Source organism: Podarcis muralis, chromosome 17 (assembly GCF_964188315.1).
Source record: "Podarcis muralis chromosome 17, rPodMur119.hap1.1, whole genome shotgun sequence".
Taxonomy (NCBI): domain Eukaryota; kingdom Metazoa; phylum Chordata; class Lepidosauria; order Squamata; family Lacertidae; genus Podarcis; species Podarcis muralis.
The window spans coordinates 3,147,236-3,169,063 of NC_135671.1; the positions used below are offsets into that span (position 1 = coordinate 3,147,236).

Genomic DNA, 21,828 nt, shown 5'->3' on the forward strand with positions numbered 1-21,828 from the left:
CGCGCTCGGGACGCCGCCCTTCCTCCCCAATAGGAAACGGCTTCCCCCTCCCTCTCCCCCCTCCCACAACCAGACACCGCCCTCTCGCGTGGGGGCGGGGGGCGGGGAGGCGTGAGTAACCTTTGCCTCAGTTACGCTTCGGAGCCGCTCGCTCCGCCCCCTGCCACCTGTTAGCCAATGAGGCGCGGGAGCCGGCGGCCCGGAGGCCAATGGGCCCGAGAGGCGGGGCGCCGCGGGGGGGGCGTGGCTTGGGTGAGGGGGCCGCCGCGCCGCCGGTGCTGCCAGTGCCGTTGCCGGGCGTCGAGAGGGGTCACCAGAGCGGGTCCAGTCGGGCGGGCGGGCGGAGAAGATGGCGGACGAGGGCGGCGGCGCCGGGGCCGGGGCCGGTTTCCACATAGCCACCAGCCTGGCGGAGGTGGCGAGCTCGCTGGGCACTTCGGAGCAGGCGCTGCGCCTCATCCTGTCCATTTTCATGGGTGGGTAAGGGACGGGTGGCGCTGCTGCGCGGGGTGAGGGAGGGAGAGGGAGGAGAGCGGGTCGCGGCTTGCGGGCGGGACACCCCATTCCCACGTACCCCGCGCACACGTGTCTGGCACGGAGGAGGGCAGGCGGACCCTTCTCCGCGTGGAGCGGCTCACCTGTGGCGCCAGGGATCAAGCCACGCCCGCCAAAAGCCCAGTCCTCTTTCCTGCACATGTTCCAGCTGTTCCTATTTTCGCCTGCAAGCCTCCTTGAGCCCCTTTCGGGGGGGGAGGAGGGAGGCGGGGTAGGAATAAGCAGAATAATTATAATAAACCCGCATATTCTCTGAAATGCACTTCCTGGGAAAACTGGGAGGGAGCCTGTAGCATGTGGTTTACATGCAGAGGAAGTGGGGGGGGGGTTTGTTGGGGGTTTTTGGTAGCCCGTTGCATCTGGAGGATCTTAACTGTTTTACAAGTAAAGTTATAAGAATAAATCTTGAGCAGGTGCTGGGAAAGAACTCTGCTGGAGAGCCACTGCTACTTCCTCTGTGTAGGCCACTGAGGGCTGCATGGACAAATAGTCTGATTTACCATAAGGTTGCTTATCCTAAATTGCAGTTGTAGTGTGTGTGTGTGAGAGAGAGAGAGAGAGAGAGGAAAAAAACAGGAAATGGTGGGCTGCCCTTCTGTGTGGGCTTCTTAGAAGCATGTGGCTGATCACTTCGAAATAGGGAAAGGTTCTTCTGTTTGATCTAGCAAGGCTGTTCTTGTATGTACCTGTATACTGACCTCCATAGCCTTTCTGGTTTCTGTTCCCCTTGCCTTTGTTACAGATGTCTGCCATAGAGATTGGGATCAGCAAGTTGTTTGACTGACTGTCTGCCAAGGAAGGGGACAGCAAGACTTACCTACTTTTAATAACTGTGTAGAAGACAGAAGTTGGGACGCGGGTGGCGCTGTGGGTTAAAGCCTCAGCGCCTAGGACTTGCCGATCGAAAGGTCGGCGGTTCGAATCCCCGCGGCGGGGTGTGCTCCCGTTGTTCGGTCCCTGCTCCTGCCAACCTAGCAGTTCGAAAGCACCCCTGGGTGCAAGTAGATAAATAGGGACCGCTTACCAGCGGGAAGGTAAACGGCGTTTCTGTGTGCTGCGCTGGCTCGCCAGAGCAGCGATGTCACGCTGGCCACGTGACCCGGAAGTGTCTGCGGACAGCGCTGGCCCCCGGCCTATAGAGTGAGATGGGCGCACAACCCTAGAGTCTGTCAAGACTGGCCTGTACGGGCAGGGGTACCTTTACCTTTACCTAGAAGACAGAACTTGAGTTAAGCAGTGTCTTCTCAGTCCCATGCAGTGGGTTTCACATACCAGTCTTCCCTCTCGGAATCCATAAAAGCTTATGCTGCAATAAATCAGCTAGTCTTAAGGGTCCTGCAGAACTCTGCTGTTTGTTTTACATAGCTGTCAAAGCCATGGGAACCCTACTGTCCTACATTACATGTATGGCAAAGGTGGCTAACCTCTAGGCCTCCAGATGTTGTTACAGATGGTGTGCTAGGGGGAGGGGTAGTACCTCTGCTGGGGGACACACCATGCTCCTTCTGGGGTAGTTTGTCCTGTCCACCTTTGATCCTCACCCTGCACTCAGTTCTCACCTGTGGCTCCTAGAAGCTGTTGCAATGTGATAGCAGCCACACCCCAGGAAACGGCTTCAACTGGCTGGCTAAAGCAGGTGAGGGCAGTTGATGGGTCTCAAATCCTTGGTGAGTTAGGGATTCCCCTGCGTGCGAAGACAGGCTCCGGCGGACGGAGCAGATGAAACCAATGGTGTATCCAGTGGTCAAGTAGGCAGTTTCTACACGTGCCATAGAGGGAATTGGGGGGCAGATGAAGCTTGTCAGCTTGGAAAGGTAGCCCATCTAGGAGAAGGAAAACTCTGGTCCTAAACCTCAGCTGCCTTGCGGGACACCTTCAGGAGATGAAAAGGCTAAGGGGTAAACCCCACAAATCCAGAGTGGAGTTCCCGAGACAGTTGGATGGTGCCTTGTACACTTCATTTCGGCAACTCCTGCAGCCAACCTGGTGCCAAATGTATTGCTTTGTTTTCCTTTGGACCATATCAGCAAGGCTGAGAGGGGAGTCTTCTCGTTTGGGCAACCCAGGACCTCCACACACACTGCCCAGGCTTGCGCCCCAGGAAGGCCGCTTCGGTGCTGCTAACGTAGTGGTTTGGCAGACAGACACCAACAACAATTCCCATCATCCCTTGAGCTTTGCTAACTGGAGCTAATGGGAGTTAAGAGTTCAACATCTGGAGGATCTTAGGTTAGCCACTCCTAATCTACAATCACTCCTTGCGTACAGGTGTGTGAAATGAGCACGGATCTGCCATTAAGAGTTAGAGCAGTGAGCACTGAATAAGGGCAGCATGGCTCCTTTCCTTTTTTCATGATTGCACAGAAGAAGGAAGCAGAAACAGGTGCAGTTACTTTTCACTCCTACAAATGTTCTGTGCAGTTCTTAAAGGTGCATGAGTTCAGCTGCCTGCCTTCTGAATCAGCAATCACCCCCTGGCTACAGCTGCAGGTGGTCTGCCTGCAGCCCAAGTCTAGGGCAGAAAAATATATGAGTGACCTTGGGAGCACATATGCATGTCATAAAATGAATAGTGCTGGAGTTGTAACCTGTGACACAGTTCTAAGCATACTTCCATTGACATACTTCTAAGTAGACATGGTTAGGGCTGGAGAATTTCTAGTTCTGTCTGCCCTATTCCGAGTCCAGCACAACACAAGAAAAGAAAGGGTGGAAGGATTCCAGGTTATTTTTAGATGAAAGAAAGGTTATGTCTCCAAGCATCAGTGAAGATTGTGGGGGCACCATGTTGAGTGCTGCACATTGCTGGGCTCATGGCACCACATGCAGATTGATAGGCAGGCTTGAAAGTAAAGGATGAGTCATAGCTATGTTTTGGATTTGTGGCTTCCCAACAGCCTTTACAATGGATATGGATGGCTTAGGGTGGTTTTTCTGAATTCTGACAGTCTTCTAAGTCTAATTCACCTAAAACAAAACAGATACCCCATTCACTCTTAGTCCTCTCTTTGGCAGGAAAGTGCATACCATCTTTACACCATTGAATTTGTGTGTGCCATCTGCTGCTGTGCATAAGGATCTGTAAGTTTGGGCATGAATCAAACTTGGCATTAGAAGTGAACAATTACAGGACATCTCAAATTTCCTCCTAAAGCCAGCTAGCCAGACGGCTTGGAGAGGCACTGCTATGGCAGGAACTAGCATGTGTTCTTTATCTCTCTCCAGCTCTCATGGTTAATATACGTTTTGGTGGCACAAACCTAAGTTCTGCTAGGAGGAAAGCATATCTGTGTTCCACAGAAGCCATCTTTGCAGTTTTGTATGTGTGTTCCCAGGCCAAAATAAATAGTCCCTCAATTCAGAGCTGCAACGTTAGAATGTCTTTTTCTGTGTTCCTTTGGATCTCTTGGCATTCTGAAATGTGGATGGTGGACTCTCTTTTTTCCAGGGAGACCTGTTCAGCTAAATATGAATCACTATCACCAGGCTTAATTTTAAAATGTTTTGGTTTTTAGATGTTTAGGAATGCATATCAAAGGAAAAAGATAGCTGACTGTGTTCAGTTTAACTAGGAGGACTGTATCTTAATTGTGCAAATGAAAACTAGCTCTGGGTTTATGTAAAGACCTCTGATGGGGAAACCTGAGGTGGTAATACTCCAAGATGGAACCACTGTGCTTTCAAACAGGATAGTGGTGATGCTTTCAATGAAGCAATGCTCTAGGGACCTATTTATGGTCTCTCTTACTTGCTTTTGCCAATCACTTCTAAAAACCAACTACTTCAGTTTAAATTCTCCACATGTCTTAGTCTCAGTTTAGACCAAGCATGATCATGTGTGTTTTCTCAGAAGTAAAAGGTTTGCATTGCATATACTGTGGAGAAGCATCCAAACCTGACTGGGAACTCTGCTAAGGTGTGGCTGTCTTAACTAAGAGGATCATGTGGGAAAGTTGGATCACTGTTAATTATTGAGTAGGGCGAGGCAGATCTGCTGATCTTGCTATCAACTGATCTCACGTGAGAAGTATTGTGTAAATGTACTGCACTCCAGAGGTTCAGCATTGTCAAAATGCAGCACATCTTTCTTGAGCCACACAATTCTTTCCTCACTTTGATGGTCAAGAACATTATTGCTAATTTCAGGAAGCTCTTGCTAATTTCTTTCTCTTGATCCTCACTTGCAGGTATTCTGGGATGATTTTGTAAATGAAACTGGAACCAATCTTCTCTTACAGAACCTCCCAGTTTGCCAAACCCACAGTGGCCATCCAGTTTCCAGAATGTGCCAGAGCCAGTGACCATGATCAGCATGTCACTTGCACCGCCACACTCTCATCCCTTAGGTCAGGGAGTAATTAACTTGTGGTCCTCCAGATGCGGTCCTACTATTCCCAACACCTGTGACTATTCACCATGCTTCTTGGGGCTGATGGGAGTCCAGTAACATCTGGAGGGGGACAGGTACCCACCTCTGCCTTATCAGGTAATGAAATGAAAGAAGACAAGTATCCACCGTGTGGTGTAGTGGTTAAGAGCAGTAGACCCGTAATCTGGTGAACTAGGTTCACGTCTCTGCTCCTCCACATGCAGCTGCTGGGTGACCTTGGGCTAGTCACACTTCTCTGAAGTCTCTCAGCCCCACTCACCTCACAGAGTGTTTGTTGTGGGGGAGGAAGGGAAAGGAGAATGTTAGCCGCTTTGAGACTCCTTCGGGTAGTGATAAAGAGGGATATAAAATCCAAACTCCTCCTCCTTTCCCAAACAAGCTTCTTGCCCTCTTTTTCTTCTCATTGGGGCACCAGATTTCTCCTAACCCCTGACACCTGTCAGCAGCTTCTTCCCACTAAGGCTTGATGCAGAGCGCTCCTTCCTTTGGGGGGCTATTCCCTTCTGGTCAGTGCAGAATAGTTCACTCCCGCAATAACTTTTGCCATTTCCATCCATGCGTCATGTTTTTATGAACAGTGAGAGAGGAGACTTAAAGGGATTGACAGAATAAATCTTAGAAAGAAAAAACACTTGGACCCGTTTTAAAGCTTTTTTTCTGTATCTGTTTTGAAGTGTGCACCCTACTCTTGTGTTCCTTACAAAGATAAAATAGCCTGTCTATCTCAGATGTATCTGATGCTGGTTACATCAGTCTTCTTTATAAGATTAGTGATGGTGTGTGTTACTGCCTATCTCCTCCTCCACTTGCCAGAGGTGCTCCACCTGCTCTGTCTCTTGCCTTCTGTTCCCTACCCCAGTGTTTCCCAACCCTTTTCCGACCGTGGCCTCCCTTCCCACCTTGTTTCCTTCCTGTGCCCCCCCATGGGCGTAGCCAAGGGGGACAGCTCCTCCTCCAATAAGTAAAAATCAATACAAATCTGAGTTTCTGCCTCCCCCCAACAAAAATCCTGGCTATGCCCATGCCCCCCCCCATCCTACCGGTTGAAAGGTAGCTATTTAAATGTTTTGTTTGTAAATAGAACAGGTTTTATTTATAATTTTAATAATTGATACAAAATGCAATTACATAAAATGATAGGAACATAATGAAATATTGTTGAAGCAAAAGAACACAGAATCATGGAGCTGGAAGAGACCCCAAGGGTCATTTTTCTAGTCCACCCCACTGCTATGTAGGAAACTAAGCTAAAGCATCCATGACAGATGGGCACCCAACCTCTGCCTAGAAACCTCCAAGGAAGGAGAGTCCAGAACCTCCCGAGGGAGATCCATCTTCCGTGAATTATAAAAAGCAAACAATGATTATTTGACCCCAATTATTTGGAGTTCTGCATATGTGGGAGAATTTTAAAAGGCTTCACTGACCTGGTGCAAAAAGATCTTGTCATCCGGAGGTGCCCTGGCTGCCTAGATAAAACTCTGCAGCCCCAAACACACTTACCTGGGAGTAAGGTCCACTGAATTCAGTGCAGCTTTCTTCTGAGTAGACACTTACTTACTAGATGCCAGTCAGCAGCATCAGATCCCCCTCGGCTAGACGGTGGGGTGGATTGCACCCTGCACTTTGCAGAGTCAGGCCCAGGCTGCCACCCGGCCCAGCACTGGCAGCAGCAACAAGCAGCTCTGGCTCTCCCAGCCCCACCCATTGCCACCCCCCCCCCCCACGCCTGAGCTGGGGGTTCTGGATTGCAAGCTCTACTGGTCAAAACGGGAGCCTCAGCGATTGCCCTCTCCCCCCAGAAACAAACCAGGACTGCTCCAAGAAAACACACGTGGCAAAAAGGAGTGCTAGGCCCTGGTGGGCCGCCCCCTTACCCGCTGTGATTGGCCAAGTGGATAGCCAGTCAATCAGGATTATAAAAAAATAATGATTTCCCTCTCTTCACTTCTCACTTCCCTCTGTGGCCCCTAGGCTGGTGCTATGCCCCCCCCCCCCAATTTGTGCGATTTTATCTTGTGGCCCCCTTGGAATACGCTGGGGGCCCCCAGGGGGCCATATGGTTCCCAATTTGGGAAACACTGCTCAGCCCTACCCAACTCCATTGCCTTTAAGTTATGCTAAGGTAACGGCTCTGCAGGGCTGCATATGTGGGACACTGTGACTGTTCCCTTGTCTGTAAACAGACAGTTCACTATCTCTCTGCCAGGCAAGGTGGTTGTACTTCAAGGTGCACACTCAGGAGCCACTGGGCACACGGAACTCCTAGTAAGCATAAGCTACAGCACTTTACAAAATGCCCTGTACAGTCGTTCCTTCTGGAAATGCAATCCTATATGGCATGAGCTGTATCGTAATTGGATCTTGCCCTAGCTTCGCCTGTGCTTTCAGCACCACACCTTATTGGAGGCAGCTTTACTCATCTCAGGTGAGCGTTGGATTAAAAGTGCATTTATGTCAATGGGCATTGTGTAAGATCTACAGGAAGACAGCATTTTGAACTAATATCCAGCACTGTCTGATCATGCTCCTCACATTTTTACAGAATGAATGCTTTCATTTACTATGTAGTACTTCTGCTTTTTCCATGTCAGGTCTCCAGCTAGCTTCTTAACTGTCACAATCTTCCATATAATAGTTTCTGTATTCATTTGCCGGTAGTGTTTTTGGCCCTCTAGTATAAGGTTACCAGCTTTTTTTCAATGAATCCGGGGACACTTTTCAACTTTGGTGGATTTTGTATGGGGACTGATTTGTAAATCCGGGGACTGTCCCCGGGAAACGGGGACGTCTGGTAACCTTTCTCTAGTACTCTTTTGGTACTTGAAGTGGAAAGTTAGCCTTCAGCACTAGCATGTCGGCTGCCTTGATGCCGAGCATTTGGGGCTTTCGTTCTCAGCTGTCTAGTGATACTATGATATCAGCATTCTGTACCTCTCACGCTCCTTCTACATGTTTTCATGTCTCTGGATGCATTGATATGGTTGGATGTGAACAAGATTCGCAGTGCACAAAGTCTGCTATGTTTCCACCAACTCACTTTTGACTGTGTGCTCGTTCCGCAGCCTGTCCCTGAGAAGAAGGGTTTGCTACTGATAGCTCAGTTGGTTAGAGTGGTGCTAACAATGCCAGGGTTGCAGGTTTAATCCCCATATGGGACAGCAGTGCATTCCTGTATTGCAGACTGCTGGAGTAGATTATCCTCAGGCTCTACGATTCTATGATCTTGAGTTGGGTCATTGGTTTATTAGCCCAGTACTGCTCACTCTTGATTGGCATCAACTTCCCAAGGTGTTGGAAAGAGAGTGATATTTCCTAGCGCAGGAACCTGGGATGTTTTTACTGGAGGGGCTGGAAATACAACCTGGGACATTCGGCTTGCAACACCTGTGCTGTACCACAGACAGATGACCCTTCCCAGGTGAGCATTGCCAGGTCCTCAGGAAGTCTAATGTTGGATTATATAACATTCTTTTGGATACATGTTGAGGTCAGGGATGGCCATGCCAGGAGAGAAGCTGAGGGGGCAGTTTGGGGTCACTAAGAAAGGGATCAGAATAGGAGGAATACAAATTTGACACACAGCGTACAATCGATTGGGGAGTTCTGTGCAAACCCCATTGGCACGTACCGCTGGTGCAGCTCCGAACTGTATCAGATAGGGCCCGACAGGATAATTCCCGCAAACATTGATCCCTCTTATCTTATTTTTAATTACAGGAAATTCTGCCCTGCTTCTCAAATAATTCCTATGGTGACTTACGGTACTATAATACAAAATCCAATAAAACATTTAAAATGTATGAAAGCACTCTAAAAATATAAGAAGGTAGCAACAAATCACCAGCCGAGATAAAAACTGATTGGACTAAGAGGCCTGGAAAACAGCCTCTGCTTGCTGCTGAAATGATTTCAAAGGAGGCACCAGGTCACCCTCCTTGAGGAGAGCGGCCCACTGTTGGGTGGCCACAGCCAGGAAGGGCCAGTCTCCAGCTGGATGCTGGTCACATCTCCAGTAGAAGGGAACCCAGAGACAGACCTCACTGAAGATCTAATGGGAGTGGACAGGGAAGGTGCTAGTAAGATCTCCTCCTGGTCCAGAGAGCCAGTGTGGTGTAGTGGTTAAGAGCAGTAGTCTCGTAATCTGGGGAACCGGGTTCGCATCTCCGCTCCTCCACATGCAGCTGCTTGGGCTAGTCACACTTCTCTGAAGTCTCTCAGCCCCACTCACCTCACAGAGTGTTTGTTGTGGGGGAAGAAGGGAAAGGAGAATGTTAGCCGCTTTGAGACTCCTTAAAGGGAGTGAAAGGCGGGATATCAAATCCAAACTCCTCCTCTTCTTCTTCTTCTTCTTCTCTGTGTAAATACTACCTGCTTTTTCTTCATCAAGCTCCTAGGCAAAGCCTCTGGTATTATGAGTACATTGGAATCATGACTCTCAGTTTCATGGTATTCAGAGACTCTTAATTTATGGTTGCTCTACGTCCTCAACTTTGCCAAGAACTTTGCCACCTACCTCCTACCGTCAGGAGCATTCCGAGAATCAGCATTTCTTTTGGAACTCCTTGCTTTTATGGCTGCAAAGATAAGTTTGGAGCGAATAGTGCCTGTGATTAACGACATCATTGCATTGGCAAGGCGTGTCATAAGGACAATAATCCACATTGCGTACCAGAACACTTGCGTGTGAATTTATCCCTTTAAATTACTGCTTAGTCCTGGATCTTGATAGCTAGTTATTTTTTTAGCTTGAGAGAAGAGAAGCAGTGTATCTGTGGCTCCATTAGTTTGTCTTCCGCTTTCCAGGAAAGTTGAAGTGTGACAGCCCTTGTAGCTCAGGGTGCTCTTAGAAATAAGCGCTCACCAACTTATTTCTTTTTATCCTACAATCATTACTGGGAAACTAAGGTTTTGCAGATTTTTACAGTGCTTCAGAAACTTGTTTCACCAGAGGTGCAAGTGTGCTAAATTGGTGTGTCATGCATCATCTCAATTTGTTTTTTAAAAATCTAGTGAGTATCTGCAGTCTAAAAGCTCCCAAGAATGTGGGCTGCTGCTAATTCTGCTAAAAGGATTAGGTGGCACAGAACAAGACTAATGGGATTTGAACCTTTGATTCCATTAGTAAATCATTAAACCTGAGGGTGGGGAGTAGGAAGATTTGAACCTTGAGGCTTGAAGCCTTTGGGCTATAAACTTGTGGATTTGTCGATGTGTTTCTTTAATTTCAAAACAAACAAAATAATGGAGTACAACCTCACAGGATTGGCATGAGGGTAAATGCAAGAGAAGTTGTAGCTGTGCTATATATCTGATATTAAAATAATCCAGAAAGCTCTGTAGGAGACTCATAAATAAACCACTTCTTCAGGGGAAAGGAGTGTGAGATCCAATTACAATGTCACTTGGTTACTAGGTAGTATTTATAGCATGGCCGGTTGTACTGGAGAGCAATGGTAAAATATGGCTTGTGTGGTCGATTACACTTACTAGAATCTAGTTCATTGTGCAACTGGCTGAAATGTGCAACTGTCAGTCATGAATGGGGGGGGGGAGAGGTGAGCCAAGGGGGGCTCTTGGTTAGAGCAGCGTTGCAGTTCAGAGCGTTGAAGGTCTTGATGCAGGCTTACAAAACGTTAGAGAGAGTAAAACTTGTGCAATCAGTAAACTGCCTGAATACGAAATAATCGACTCAGGAAATTTTACTGGTAAGTTTATTGTCAGCAGTTTGGAATGAGACGTGTGTGAAACAAATCATTTTAATTTTCAAGGGTTCTTTGGGGCGGCACATGGCATTTCGGTCTATCCTGCACCCTAGAATACATTGCATCTCTTGACGGGTTCTTGGTCAACTCCAGCTCCCCAACATCCAGGTCATGGGGGCGGGTGGGGGTGGCAAGTTTTGCCGCTTCTGCACCAGTGTCTCCAAACGTAGCACTTTAGTACTTCCTCCATAGGACTGAACTGGAAAAAAGTAAAGGTGTGTTTAGGGTGTCAGCCAAAGCTCCCTCCAGTCCTTTCTTCCAAAGCTCTGTTTCTTAGTCACTTTAAATTGTTGAGTACAGAGAGAAAGATGTGGTAGCATCACAGTGAATTGTGCTAAAAGAACATTTTATTATTATTATTATCATTATGTATTAAATTTGTATACCACTCTGAAGATCACAGCATCACACTTAGCAGCATTAGTATGCCTGGGCAGTATTCTGGGTGTGTGGAGAAACCAAGGATACTCAGCCATTGTCAACAGCCCAGTTAAAACTGACTCAGGAAGTATCTTATGCAGTGGGTGGAGAATTTTTTCTGTCTCCATGGGGCAGATCTTTATCAGGATTAGCCTTGTGGGTCTGTTAGAAGATTGATGCAGTTTTCCAGGGTTTCTACTTCCAAAGGCTGTCTAAGTTTTCTCTGATCATTACATAGTGTTGGACGTCTGATGTAGTTCTCTTGTCATTGAGAACTGGTTCTCATTTAAAAATGCTGTCATAATTTTTGTATGGTTTGAAGTCTTTATAAAATTTTATCTGTGCCTCTTTGGGGGTTTTTAATTTTGCTTTTCCCCCTCAAAAAATGTTTATGGGTTCTCTCATTTTCTACTCTTATTGAAATGCTGCCCCTCAATGAGTACAAACTTAATTCACAAAATTAAGTGTACCCCTGCGTCCCCTGGAGCAAGGCACTCTTAACTTCCCTGTTCCTCCTTACAGACTGGGCTGAGTCTAGAAGATAGCCATGAGCTCACAGTAAAGTCTTATTTAGCTAATGTGAGTCCTAAACGGTCAGTTTGGTGCACCCTCTGCGTCCCCTGGATAGTAGAATAATCAAAAGGGAATGCTTTTATAGAATCCATTTGTGTTCGTCTGGACTGATCTGTGCTCCTGTTCTTTCCCTATAGGATACCCTTTTGCCTTGTTCCAGCGCTATTTCCTTTTCCAGAAAGACCTCTACCTCATACACCTGTACAACACGCTAACGGGGCTCTCGGTTGCCTACTTCAACTTTGGTAAGGGGGGCTGAGAAGATGGCTGCCCGACCAGTGAGTACCAGAGTGGGGGTGGGGGGGCCATGTTGCTTTCCCTTGCGGTTTCTAATTGTCTCACATTTACCTCCTCAGGGCCGCAGTTCTGTCACTCCCTCATATGTGTCTTCGTTCAGTTTCTCATACTGAGGCTCATGGGCCGCACAGTCACTGCCGTCTGCACTTCCTTCTGCTTTCAGATGGTAAACCTGTTCCTTCTGTGTTCCTCTCTGAGATTCTGATCTTGCTGTCTTTTGCTCTGCCCAGCAAGAGCTGAGCAGGAGCCTGGGGAGTGGGGGCGGGAGGGCAGATAGAGGAAGCAGCGGTTTATCCTCACGGCTAATGTCTTTCAGCTATATCTGATGGCCGGCTATTTCTTCACTGCCACAGAGAGCTATGACATCAAATGGACCATGCCACACTGTGTCTTGACTCTCAAGCTGATAGGTAAGCAATTTTGCTCATCCAGTTCTGTTCCATCGCCGTGCTTTGGCGCCACAGATTCCCTCCTACGGTCCAGCTATGTTGCTGCTTTAAAACATGTACAGTCGTACCTTGGTTTGCGAACGCCTTGCGGCTCAAACATTTTGGCTCCTGAATGCTGCAGACTCGGAATTGACTGTTCCGGTTTGCGGACTATTTTTGGAAGCCGAATGTCTGATGGGGCTTCCATGGCTTCCGATTGGCTGCAGGAGCTTCCTGCAGACAATCAGAAGGCACACTTTGGTTTCCGAATGTTTTGGAAGTCGGAACAGACCTCCGGAACGGATTCTGTTCAAGAACCAAGCTACGACTGTATTGGGAAATCCCAGGGCAGATTACATGGGACTTCCAGTAGCCTCTCAAGCAGATAGTAATCTGGTTCATACTCACTGAACTGCAACATTGGGTTTTTCAGGCCATTCGGTGGGCTGACTTTTTGTACAGTGTTGGCCTCCTTGATTATATTGGTATCTCTTTCTACCCCTAGGTTTGGTCATTGATTACTATGATGGCAGAAAGGAAGTGGTGAGTGAATTTTCTTTCCCCCATTCCTCTCAACGGGATTGTGTTCAGGGGAGTTATTGGAGATAAAGGCTGTAGCAATTAGGAAAGGGTCCTGTGGAGCAGGCTGGGTATCCAGGAAAGTGTTTTTTTCAGGGTAGAAACCGACCACTTCTCAAACAGGTTATGAGTGAACCTCTAAATTCCAAACACTTGTACAAACAAGCACAGAGGAAAAATCTGATATAAGAAGTCAAAAGTCAGGCTTGTTAAGAGAATCAGAAAGTTACAGATACAGTGGTACCTCGGAAGTCGAACGGAATCTGTTCCGGAAGTCCGTTTGACTTCCAAAACGTTCAGGAACCAAGGCGTGGCTTCCAATTAGCCACAGGAAGCTCCTGTAGCCAATCAGAAGCTGCGACGGACGTTCAGGTTCCAAAGAACGTTCGCAGACCAGAACAATCACTTCTGGGTTTGCGACGTTTGGGAGCAAGGCGTTCGACTTCCAAGGTACGACTGTATTTGAAAGATGAGGCAGTGAAAGCAGAAAAGGTGCAAGAAGCAAACAAAGCTGGCAGAGTTACAAAGCCCTGGTTACAAAGAAAATGGGGCCAAAATTCCTAAGCCATTTTGATCACCTTAACACTACACAGACACACAACTCACTTTCTTATTTTAAAGTTATCCTTGGGGCTGAGCAGAAAATGTGCTTCATCCAATCTAAGTGAGACTTGATAAACTTGGCCCATGAGAAGATGACTTGAAACGTCCAGTCTGAGGGGGCGGTCAGCTGGGACGTTGAATATGCTGAAACACCTATGAAGCATGAATCCACTCACACCTGTCAACGGCAGTATCCAGATCATGATTCGAGGGGGAGGGCAGGACTCCAACTCATGCCTTTGCTTTTGTGCATAAGGGCTGCTGGGAACAAGGCCAGAAAAATGAAGGGCTCTTTTAAATGAAGCTTCTTTTAAACAGGCCACAGGCCTGAGGCAAAGATTACAGATAATAGAGTGATGACTTAAGGGAAAAAATAACAAATAAAGTTGGTGCAAATGCTGACTTTGTATCCTCCCGCTCCTTTGCAAAAACCTCCTGCTTTCAGGTCTATCAAGCAGTATTTCTTCAAGTTTGGACATATGTGGGTGGGAGTGGGGGGTTAGTTCATTTGAGGATGTTAGGGAGGATTGGGTAGAGAAATGCTATCTGTTACTGTGCCCTTGAGCTTATCATGGCTTCTTCTGTGCCAGTCCCTGCTTCCATTTCTAGAACTCCAGGGAACAAAGCCAGAAAAAGTTGCAGTTGACAAGTCCTTAGGAAAGCAAATACCAGAACAGTTCGCTGTTAGGATTATGAACGACACTACAAAGCATGCTATGAACCTAGAGATTTCTGTCCATGATTGACCTATGGGATTCCTAATGGTGGATCTTGTTCTTCAAAGCATTTAGAGCAAGTGAGTTAGGCAGCTTTAAGACTAACAAAAAATCTCATGCATGCAAGCAAAAGCAAAATCACGGATGCTGATGCTGTTGTTGGTGTCTTTATTATTTTTCTACAGCAGGCTCTCACTCCTGAACAACGACAGTTTGCTGTTCGGGGAGTTCCTACTTTACTGGAAGTCACTGGCTTCGTGTATTTCTATGGTGCCTTCATGGTGGGGCCACAGTTCTCCATGACACAATATCATAAGCTGACAAGAGGCGAGTTGACTGACGTTCCAGGCCAAAGACCCAACAGGTAATTTTCCTTGCCCCGCTTCCCAGTGCCTGGAGTATTCTTGTCCATAGCGCTACTAATCAAGACTCCAAACATTGTGGGGTGTGGGGCATTCCAGCTTCCTCATGGTGGTGATTCCAAAATCCATGCAAGGGCTATAACTTTATTGGGTCAAGCAAAATATTACAGACTCATGTGCAGTGCCCAAGATTTCAGGTTCTCCAGGGTTCCCCCCATAAAGGTACTCATTGTAATTAAAAGCACATAACATTGTCCATTTGAGCCACAGTCCACTTTCCCTTTGTTCTGAAATAGTGCACCGCTAGAAGACTGATTTCCTCTCTCTCTCTCTCTGTCTCTCTCTCCCCAACGTTCATTTCAGCTTTGTGCCTGCCCTTAAGCGCCTGGGCTTGGGCGTCTTCTTCATGGTAGTCTACACTCTCGTGGCCCCCTACATCCCTGAGGAATACCTTGTCTCAGATGATTACCTGGTAAGAAGGGCTTGGAGGAGAAAGAGCGGTAACTCCAGGAGGAATAGTATTAGTAATTATTATAATTATTATTATTGCTAGAGTATTTGTATGTGGTCTAAACCACAGAGCCTAGGGCTTGCCAATCAGAAGGTCGGCAGTTCGAATCCCCGCAACAGGGTGAGCTCCCGTTGCTCGGTCCCTGCTCCTGCCAACCTAGCAGTTCGAAAGCATGTCAAAAGTGCAAGTAGATAAATAGCCCCACTGATCCTCTGCGACCAGTACCAGTCAGGCTGGCAGACAGCAGTCCTGAACACCCTTCAGAAACTGGGGTTTGCCTCTCAAGCCCTTCTAAGTCTGGGGTTGGGCCAGGCAAAAGCTACGGTCAGGCAAAGAATCATAGACACCGAGAGACAACAGGACTGCTCAAGTTGCCCCGACTATAAAATTGGAGAAATCAAGAGATATATATTGCCGCACCGGCAGCATCTCTCTTCTTTCTCATATCCAAAAATGCAAGAAGGGCTTTTACACCCGCCAGAAGCTTGGCTCTGCCCTTGCCGGTCCTGGAAGGAGCCTTTAAAAAAGTCCCATGTGCTCAGAGACCTCGCGCCTGTTCATTGGGGGATATAGGATGCCCAGAGCACTTGTTCTTTAGATGTCCCTTTTATAAAGAGGCACATAGTGAGACCATTGATCCCATACTGGTGAGGCTCGCCAATCTCCCGGAAAAGCAAAACTTCAACCTTTTCCTGTTAGGCAAAGATCATAAGACGACCTGGATGGTCGCCAGCTTCTGTGTACAGATCTGTAGGCGCAGACCATCCCCCGACTCAAACTAGTTTGTTAAGAAAATCCCCAAACTCGGTTCCATGGGTGACTCTGGGTCATCTCTCTGCAGTAGCTTATCTTAAAGTTTTAAGTGTCTATACGCTTATCGCATTTATAAATTTTAGTTTTCCTTCTGGGATTGTACCCCCAAGTGTGTTTTATAAGCTGGTCTCCGACCATAATAAATTATCTATCTACCTTGAGTCCAAGTACTTTCTCAGCTAGAAGAAGCTTTTGTCTCTGTCCCATCTCAATGCATCTTCTTTTTCCATGAACCACCATAAACACTTGCATGAGAATGTATAATTCTAAACAAAAATCTACACTTCCACTCAAAATTACATGAGAAACCACTTGATTTGTATTGAATGCACTCAAAACATTGCACGCCTTTAAATTTCCCTGCTGCTTTTTTATTATGTGTATATATACATAAATGTGTACTGCTAACTATATGAAAGGCATCCTTAGATATTTTGCACATCCTGTTTGCATCATACATCTATGAGGATATTTTAATACTAGTTTTACCTACCACAACCCAGCTTTATATGCCATTTCTCTGTACTGTTGCAACTGCACTCGAGTTTTTTGAGACGAGCCACAGCTTCTTCCCAGAGGTGCATGTTTGATTCATCATTAGGTTCTTGTTTCTTGCATGTTGCAACTGAGCAGACTCTCCCATCATAGCAAGTTCATTGAAGTCTTGCCTCTGATTTCCAGTGCAAAGCTTACCTCACAGATTTTTTTTTTGTTTCCTGCAGGAACAGCCCTTCTGGTTCCGCTGCGTTTATATATTGATCTGGGGCAAGACGATGCTCTATAAGTATGTTACCTGCTGGCTGGTCACGGTAAGCCTGGAAGCTAAACTTGGCCTGCTAAACCACTTTCGCCTGTTGAGTAAGGCCAAGCAGCGTCAAGACAACTAGTTAATCTTCGCCGGTTTCGTTGCAGGAAGGAGTCTGCATCATCACGGGACTTGGCTACAATGGAAAGGATGAAAAGGGGAGGCCAAAGTGGGATGCTTGTGCCAACATGAAAGTCTGGCTATTCGAGACAACCCCTTATTTTACAGGCACCATCGCCTCCTTCAACACTAACACCAACGCCTGGGTGGCTCGGTAAGCAATGCTGATAGCTTTTCTGCAGAACAGTTGTCCCCAAACCTGGCTAGGGAGGAGGTAGCCTTTTGTACAAGACCAGAAAAAGTCCTGAGGGTATCTGTTTTTTTGTGTTTGCTACCTTGTCCCACTTTTGAAATGTGAGCAGTGTTTAATTTTTTAAAAAAGCATATATCCAGAGCTTAAGGGAAATCAATAGAAATACCAGTGGGCAAGAACAGGGCTTCTGTGCTCACGATTAGCCCAATGTAGTAAGTCTCCTTGTTTGAACTCAGTAGGATTTATTTCTTGGTTAGATTTACTACTAAGTAAAGCAATCTTACTTAGTAAATGTATACCCACCATTCTTTGCCCATGGAACTCTAGGTGTAATATACAGTGGTGCTTCGCAAGACGAAATTAATCCGTTCCGCGAGTCTCTTCGTCTTGCAGTTTTTTCGTCTTGCGAAGCACGGCTATTAGCGGCTTAGCGGCTATTAACGGCTTAGCGGCTTTAAGAAAAAGGAAACAAACTCGCAAGAACTCGCAAGACGTTTCGTCTTGCGGAACAACTCAAAAAACGGAAAACCCTTTCGTCTAGCAAGTTTTTCGTCTACCGAGTCTTTCGTCTTGCGGGGCACCACTGTAGAGTGTAATATAGAAGGCTTCTTTGGTGGTTTCCCAACCAGGAAGTGAGCAAGCCTGAGACCTGCTTAGCCTCAGCAAGGCACAAAAGCACCATGTACCTTCCCAGCATGCACACAAAATCTCTGGGATGGGGGAACCTGTGGCCCTTCAGATGTTGCCACGTGGTGTGGCTCCTGGTCATGCTGTCTAGGGTAGTACCATTTGGGAGTTGAACATTTGAAGGGGCCACAGGTTCACCATGCCTCACCTAATGTCTTTGTGCATAATCCAGCTGCTCCACAGTAGATTCACATGATTACCTTCTTCAGAGCAAGGTGTTCATCCCCAACCCATTTTTCCTTCTTTACATCACCTGGAGTGGTGACGACTATGCAACTATCCTTATCTTGCAAAATGGCTTGACAATGTCCTGTTATGAATTACAAGCTGGTAACGTTTGGAGCTGGTGGGATTGTGATTTTTAATACCCTGGGTGGTATTCAAATAGGTGTGACTCAGAGGAGACGAAATGAATGGACCTAATTTAGTCACTTTCATTAATTTCACTCAGTCTGCTCTGAGTAAATCTTAGTTGACTACCACCTTGGCTACTCTGGGAATTGTACAGCACCAATCAAGAAAGTGCTTTTACACATGAAATAGAAAATATCCGCTGCATGCCTATGATAGTGGAAATGGATTCCACACAAAGTTTGAGCCCCCAGAACCGCTCATTCAGAAATTAAGCTGGAACGCAAGTTGTTCAACTTGAGGGTTTTCTTGTGGGCAAATGATGTTTGTATTTACCTAACTGAAAAGCATTCTCCATATCTTTTAGAAACCAGTCCAATAAAGAAAAAAATTCATGCAGTAAAATAAAACCTATATGAAGGTTGTCACAACAAATCTAAGATACAGAACACAAATTATTCTAAGAAGTTAGCTAATTAAGAGGTTAGAAGTTATCACCATGGCAGTCTATAGCAATAGATTTAACTTGCACAGAAATCTTGTATATAAAGAAAGCCATAGCGCAGTACCAAAGCGTACGTCCCAAGTTTGATTCTTAGCATCTAATTACTCTGTTTGCCCAGTGCCTCCACCCCAATCTAACTAAAACCAGCTTTTTCCATAAAATTGAGATCAAATTATTTCTGCTACATGGAGAAAAAGATAACTTTGAACCAGGGCCCGCCAGTGTTTTTAAGTGCTGGTTTAAAACCCTTTTCTTTTGCTGTTTGAGCCTCCTGCAGCAAAAAACCAAACCAAAACTTGATGAAACCACCATTACCTTTTGGAGATGACATTGTTTCTTTTCTTGAGAAAACTAAATGGTGATTAATGCCTTCAGGACTGGCAACTGAAAGGATTTATTGTTTTCCATCTACAGCTACATTTATAAGCGGTTGAAATTCCTGGGGAACAAGTTATTATCTCAAGCACTGTCCTTGCTTTTCCTGGCTCTCTGGCATGGTCTGCACTGCGGATACTTGGTGTGCTTCCAAATGGAGTTCCTCATTGTCATTGTTGAGAGACAGGTGAGGAGCTTTAAATGAGTGGAGTTAGTAGGACTGTTGCTAAAGTCAGCCTCTAGGTCAGGGCGACCCAACTTTTCATTCCAAGCGGGCTTCAAGAGTGCTTCAACACAGAAGCCATGGGCTGCACACAGCCTTATTTCACTGGAGGTGGGAAGTGAGGCAAAAGCTTTGATGTCCCCTCCCAGCCCTCTTCTTAAAGTCGCTGCCTTCCCAGAGGCTTAGGGAAAGAGGCACAAGGCTCTGGCAAGGTCCTAAAGCCTGCCCACCTACTCCCTAAAGTGCTAACTATACTTAGGCAGTGGCGTAGCGTGGGGGGTGCAGGGGGGCCAGCCGCACCGGGCGCAACATCTGGGGTTAGGGCAAATCCACAGGTTAGGGGGCGCAAATCCACGGGTTAGGGGGCGCAAATTACTTGCCTTGCCCCGGGTGCTGACAACCCACGCTACGCCACTGTACTTAGGGAAGGAGATGGGAGGACTCTAGGACCCTGTGAGAGCCTTCAGGCCTCCTTCCCAAAATCCAGGGCCTCACCCAGCTTTGGTATGGCAGCAGGAGGTGGCTCACCTTGATCTAGGTACTCTGGCTTTCTTGGAAAGTCCTCCATCAGATCCTATAAATTGGTAACACCAGATTGCCAGGAAGGATGTGGAATGAAGTTTCTGAATTGGAGGTTAGTTGACTTCTTCCTTGTGTGATTCCTCAGTGAGCAGCATCAGTTTACAAAGGGTCATGTTGGGGTTTGGTTTTTCAGGCTATCTTTTGTGTTCTAGACTGCAGAATGAAAGAGAATGTTTTCTTACTACAGTACCCAAGGCTAAGACACTGGCTTTCGTAAATGCCAATGAATCAAACCGATTTAAGATTGGGGGCTATAGGTTGACAGCCATATTAAGCAGTCAATTTATTATACGTGTCCCTTCAGTGAAATCTAATTCTGTAGACCAGGCTAGGGTGCCTGTGTTCATCCTACGTTTTTGTCGACTCCCAGCTCATGTCCAGCACAGCGGATGGACAGGGGTTGTAGTCCAGCAACAGCTGGAGGTCTGCAGTTTCCCCATCCGTTTCATATGCAGTCTGGTTTTAGACCACACAAAACTCTGGCTCATGTTGTCTCCACTCAAGCCTGCCCACAAGCTAGCTTTTTGAGGGGTTTACTGACCACTGACAAGCCACATCTGGGGCTGCTGTTCCACCTTAAGAGCTGCTGCACATTGGATTCTAGTACTAAACAAATAGAAATCAGAAAAACAGTTAAGACCTGTCTAGTCAGTGGAAGCTCAAACTATGGTGTGGGCCCTTAATTGCTGTTAGTACAAAGTAAGGTTTGGTGTTGTCTGATCCTAGTCATGGAGACCAAGTTCTTCTTGTTACAGCTTATTGACCTGGTACACGACAGTCCACCTCTGGCTGCCATGGCCTCGACCACTATCTTGCGGCCTTTCTTCTACGTGATTCAGCAAGCTGTCCACTGGATGTTCATGGGATATTCTCTGGTGCCATTTTGCCTCTTCAGTTTGGAAAAGTGGCTCAAGGTACTGAAGAAGTCTAATCCATTGGGAAAGAGGACTTCCCCTCCCACCCTCCCCTTATTGTCAGCAGTAGCATGTCTTAACTCTCGCTTCCTCATTCGCTCCTTCTAGGTATACAAGTCTATTTATTTCCTAGGCCACGTGGTGTTCTTCACATTACTGTTTGCAATGCCTTACATGCGGAAAGTACTTGTGCCACGAAAAGAAAAGTTAAAGAAAGCCGAGTAACAACGAAAAGGTAAAAAAAGTAGTCATGGGGGTGTGCTACTGCTTTGTAAGCAGAATCAGGTGGTATGCAGCTAATTAATTGTGCTTCTTTCTCTTCCAGATTGTACCACGTGTGCATTTATTATGGGGATGGTAGAAGCATTACCTGCCAAACTTGCTGCGGTCAAACCCATGCAGAGTGACAGTGGGAAAAGAGCACAGGGGCGAAGACCCCAGACTGAGGGGGACTGGGGAACTGGCTGCAAACTCCCTCCCTCTTCTACAGGTTGCCTTATCTCTCAACTTCTCCCTACGGACACTCCAGTCTCTGGAAATGTCAGATGATTGTAAAGCACTTGACGCAGCTGCCATCTAGGAATGGAGCCACCGCCTGACTTTTTCTACTTTCCAATTCTGTTAGATAAAATTGGTCCCAGTTGGTTTTTCACTCGTGCCTCATCTGCTTTTTAAAAAACAAACCAGCTGGGGAAGCTGGTGCTGCTTCTGTCTCCTAGCTTTGTAGGCAAGGGGAAAGATAGGTTGGTGGTGCTCATAAGCTACACAGGAGTATGTGGGACTCCAGACCCACCCGCACTGTTTTAGGTAAATCGAAGGACGATCCTCTGTTGTAACAACTGCTGCGACCCTCCAGCTATTGTTGGACACAGCTTGGCTATGGGGCTATCATAAAAGGCCAGAGACACTGGGAATGACAGCAGAACAATATCTGAAAGGCTTTAGATTTACTGTGCTACTTCATTTTCGTACTTTGCTGCATGTCCTTTTATACAACACCAACTGAGCAGAAAAATCTTTTTCCTGCTATGTTTTAACCCTTCTGCATTGGCAGTCACTTC

General features: G+C 46.7%; 1 protein-coding gene across 1 annotated transcript; it reads left to right on the top strand.

Moving 5' to 3' along the window:
- The first annotated feature begins 273 nt into the window (after positions 1–273).
- On the top strand, positions 274–21,419 carry LPCAT3 (lysophosphatidylcholine acyltransferase 3). The gene is made up of 13 exons (XM_028711441.2): positions 274–476; positions 11,841–11,948; positions 12,060–12,166; positions 12,317–12,410; positions 12,934–12,971; positions 14,512–14,690; positions 15,052–15,160; positions 16,735–16,821; positions 16,925–17,091; positions 19,088–19,235; positions 20,609–20,767; positions 20,876–21,002; positions 21,093–21,419. Exons 1-12 carry the CDS (start codon positions 350–352, stop codon positions 20,990–20,992), a joined length of 1,440 nt encoding a protein of 479 aa, XP_028567274.2. The 5' UTR covers positions 274–349; the 3' UTR covers positions 20,993–21,002; positions 21,093–21,419.
- The last annotated feature ends 409 nt before the right edge of the window (positions 21,420–21,828 follow it).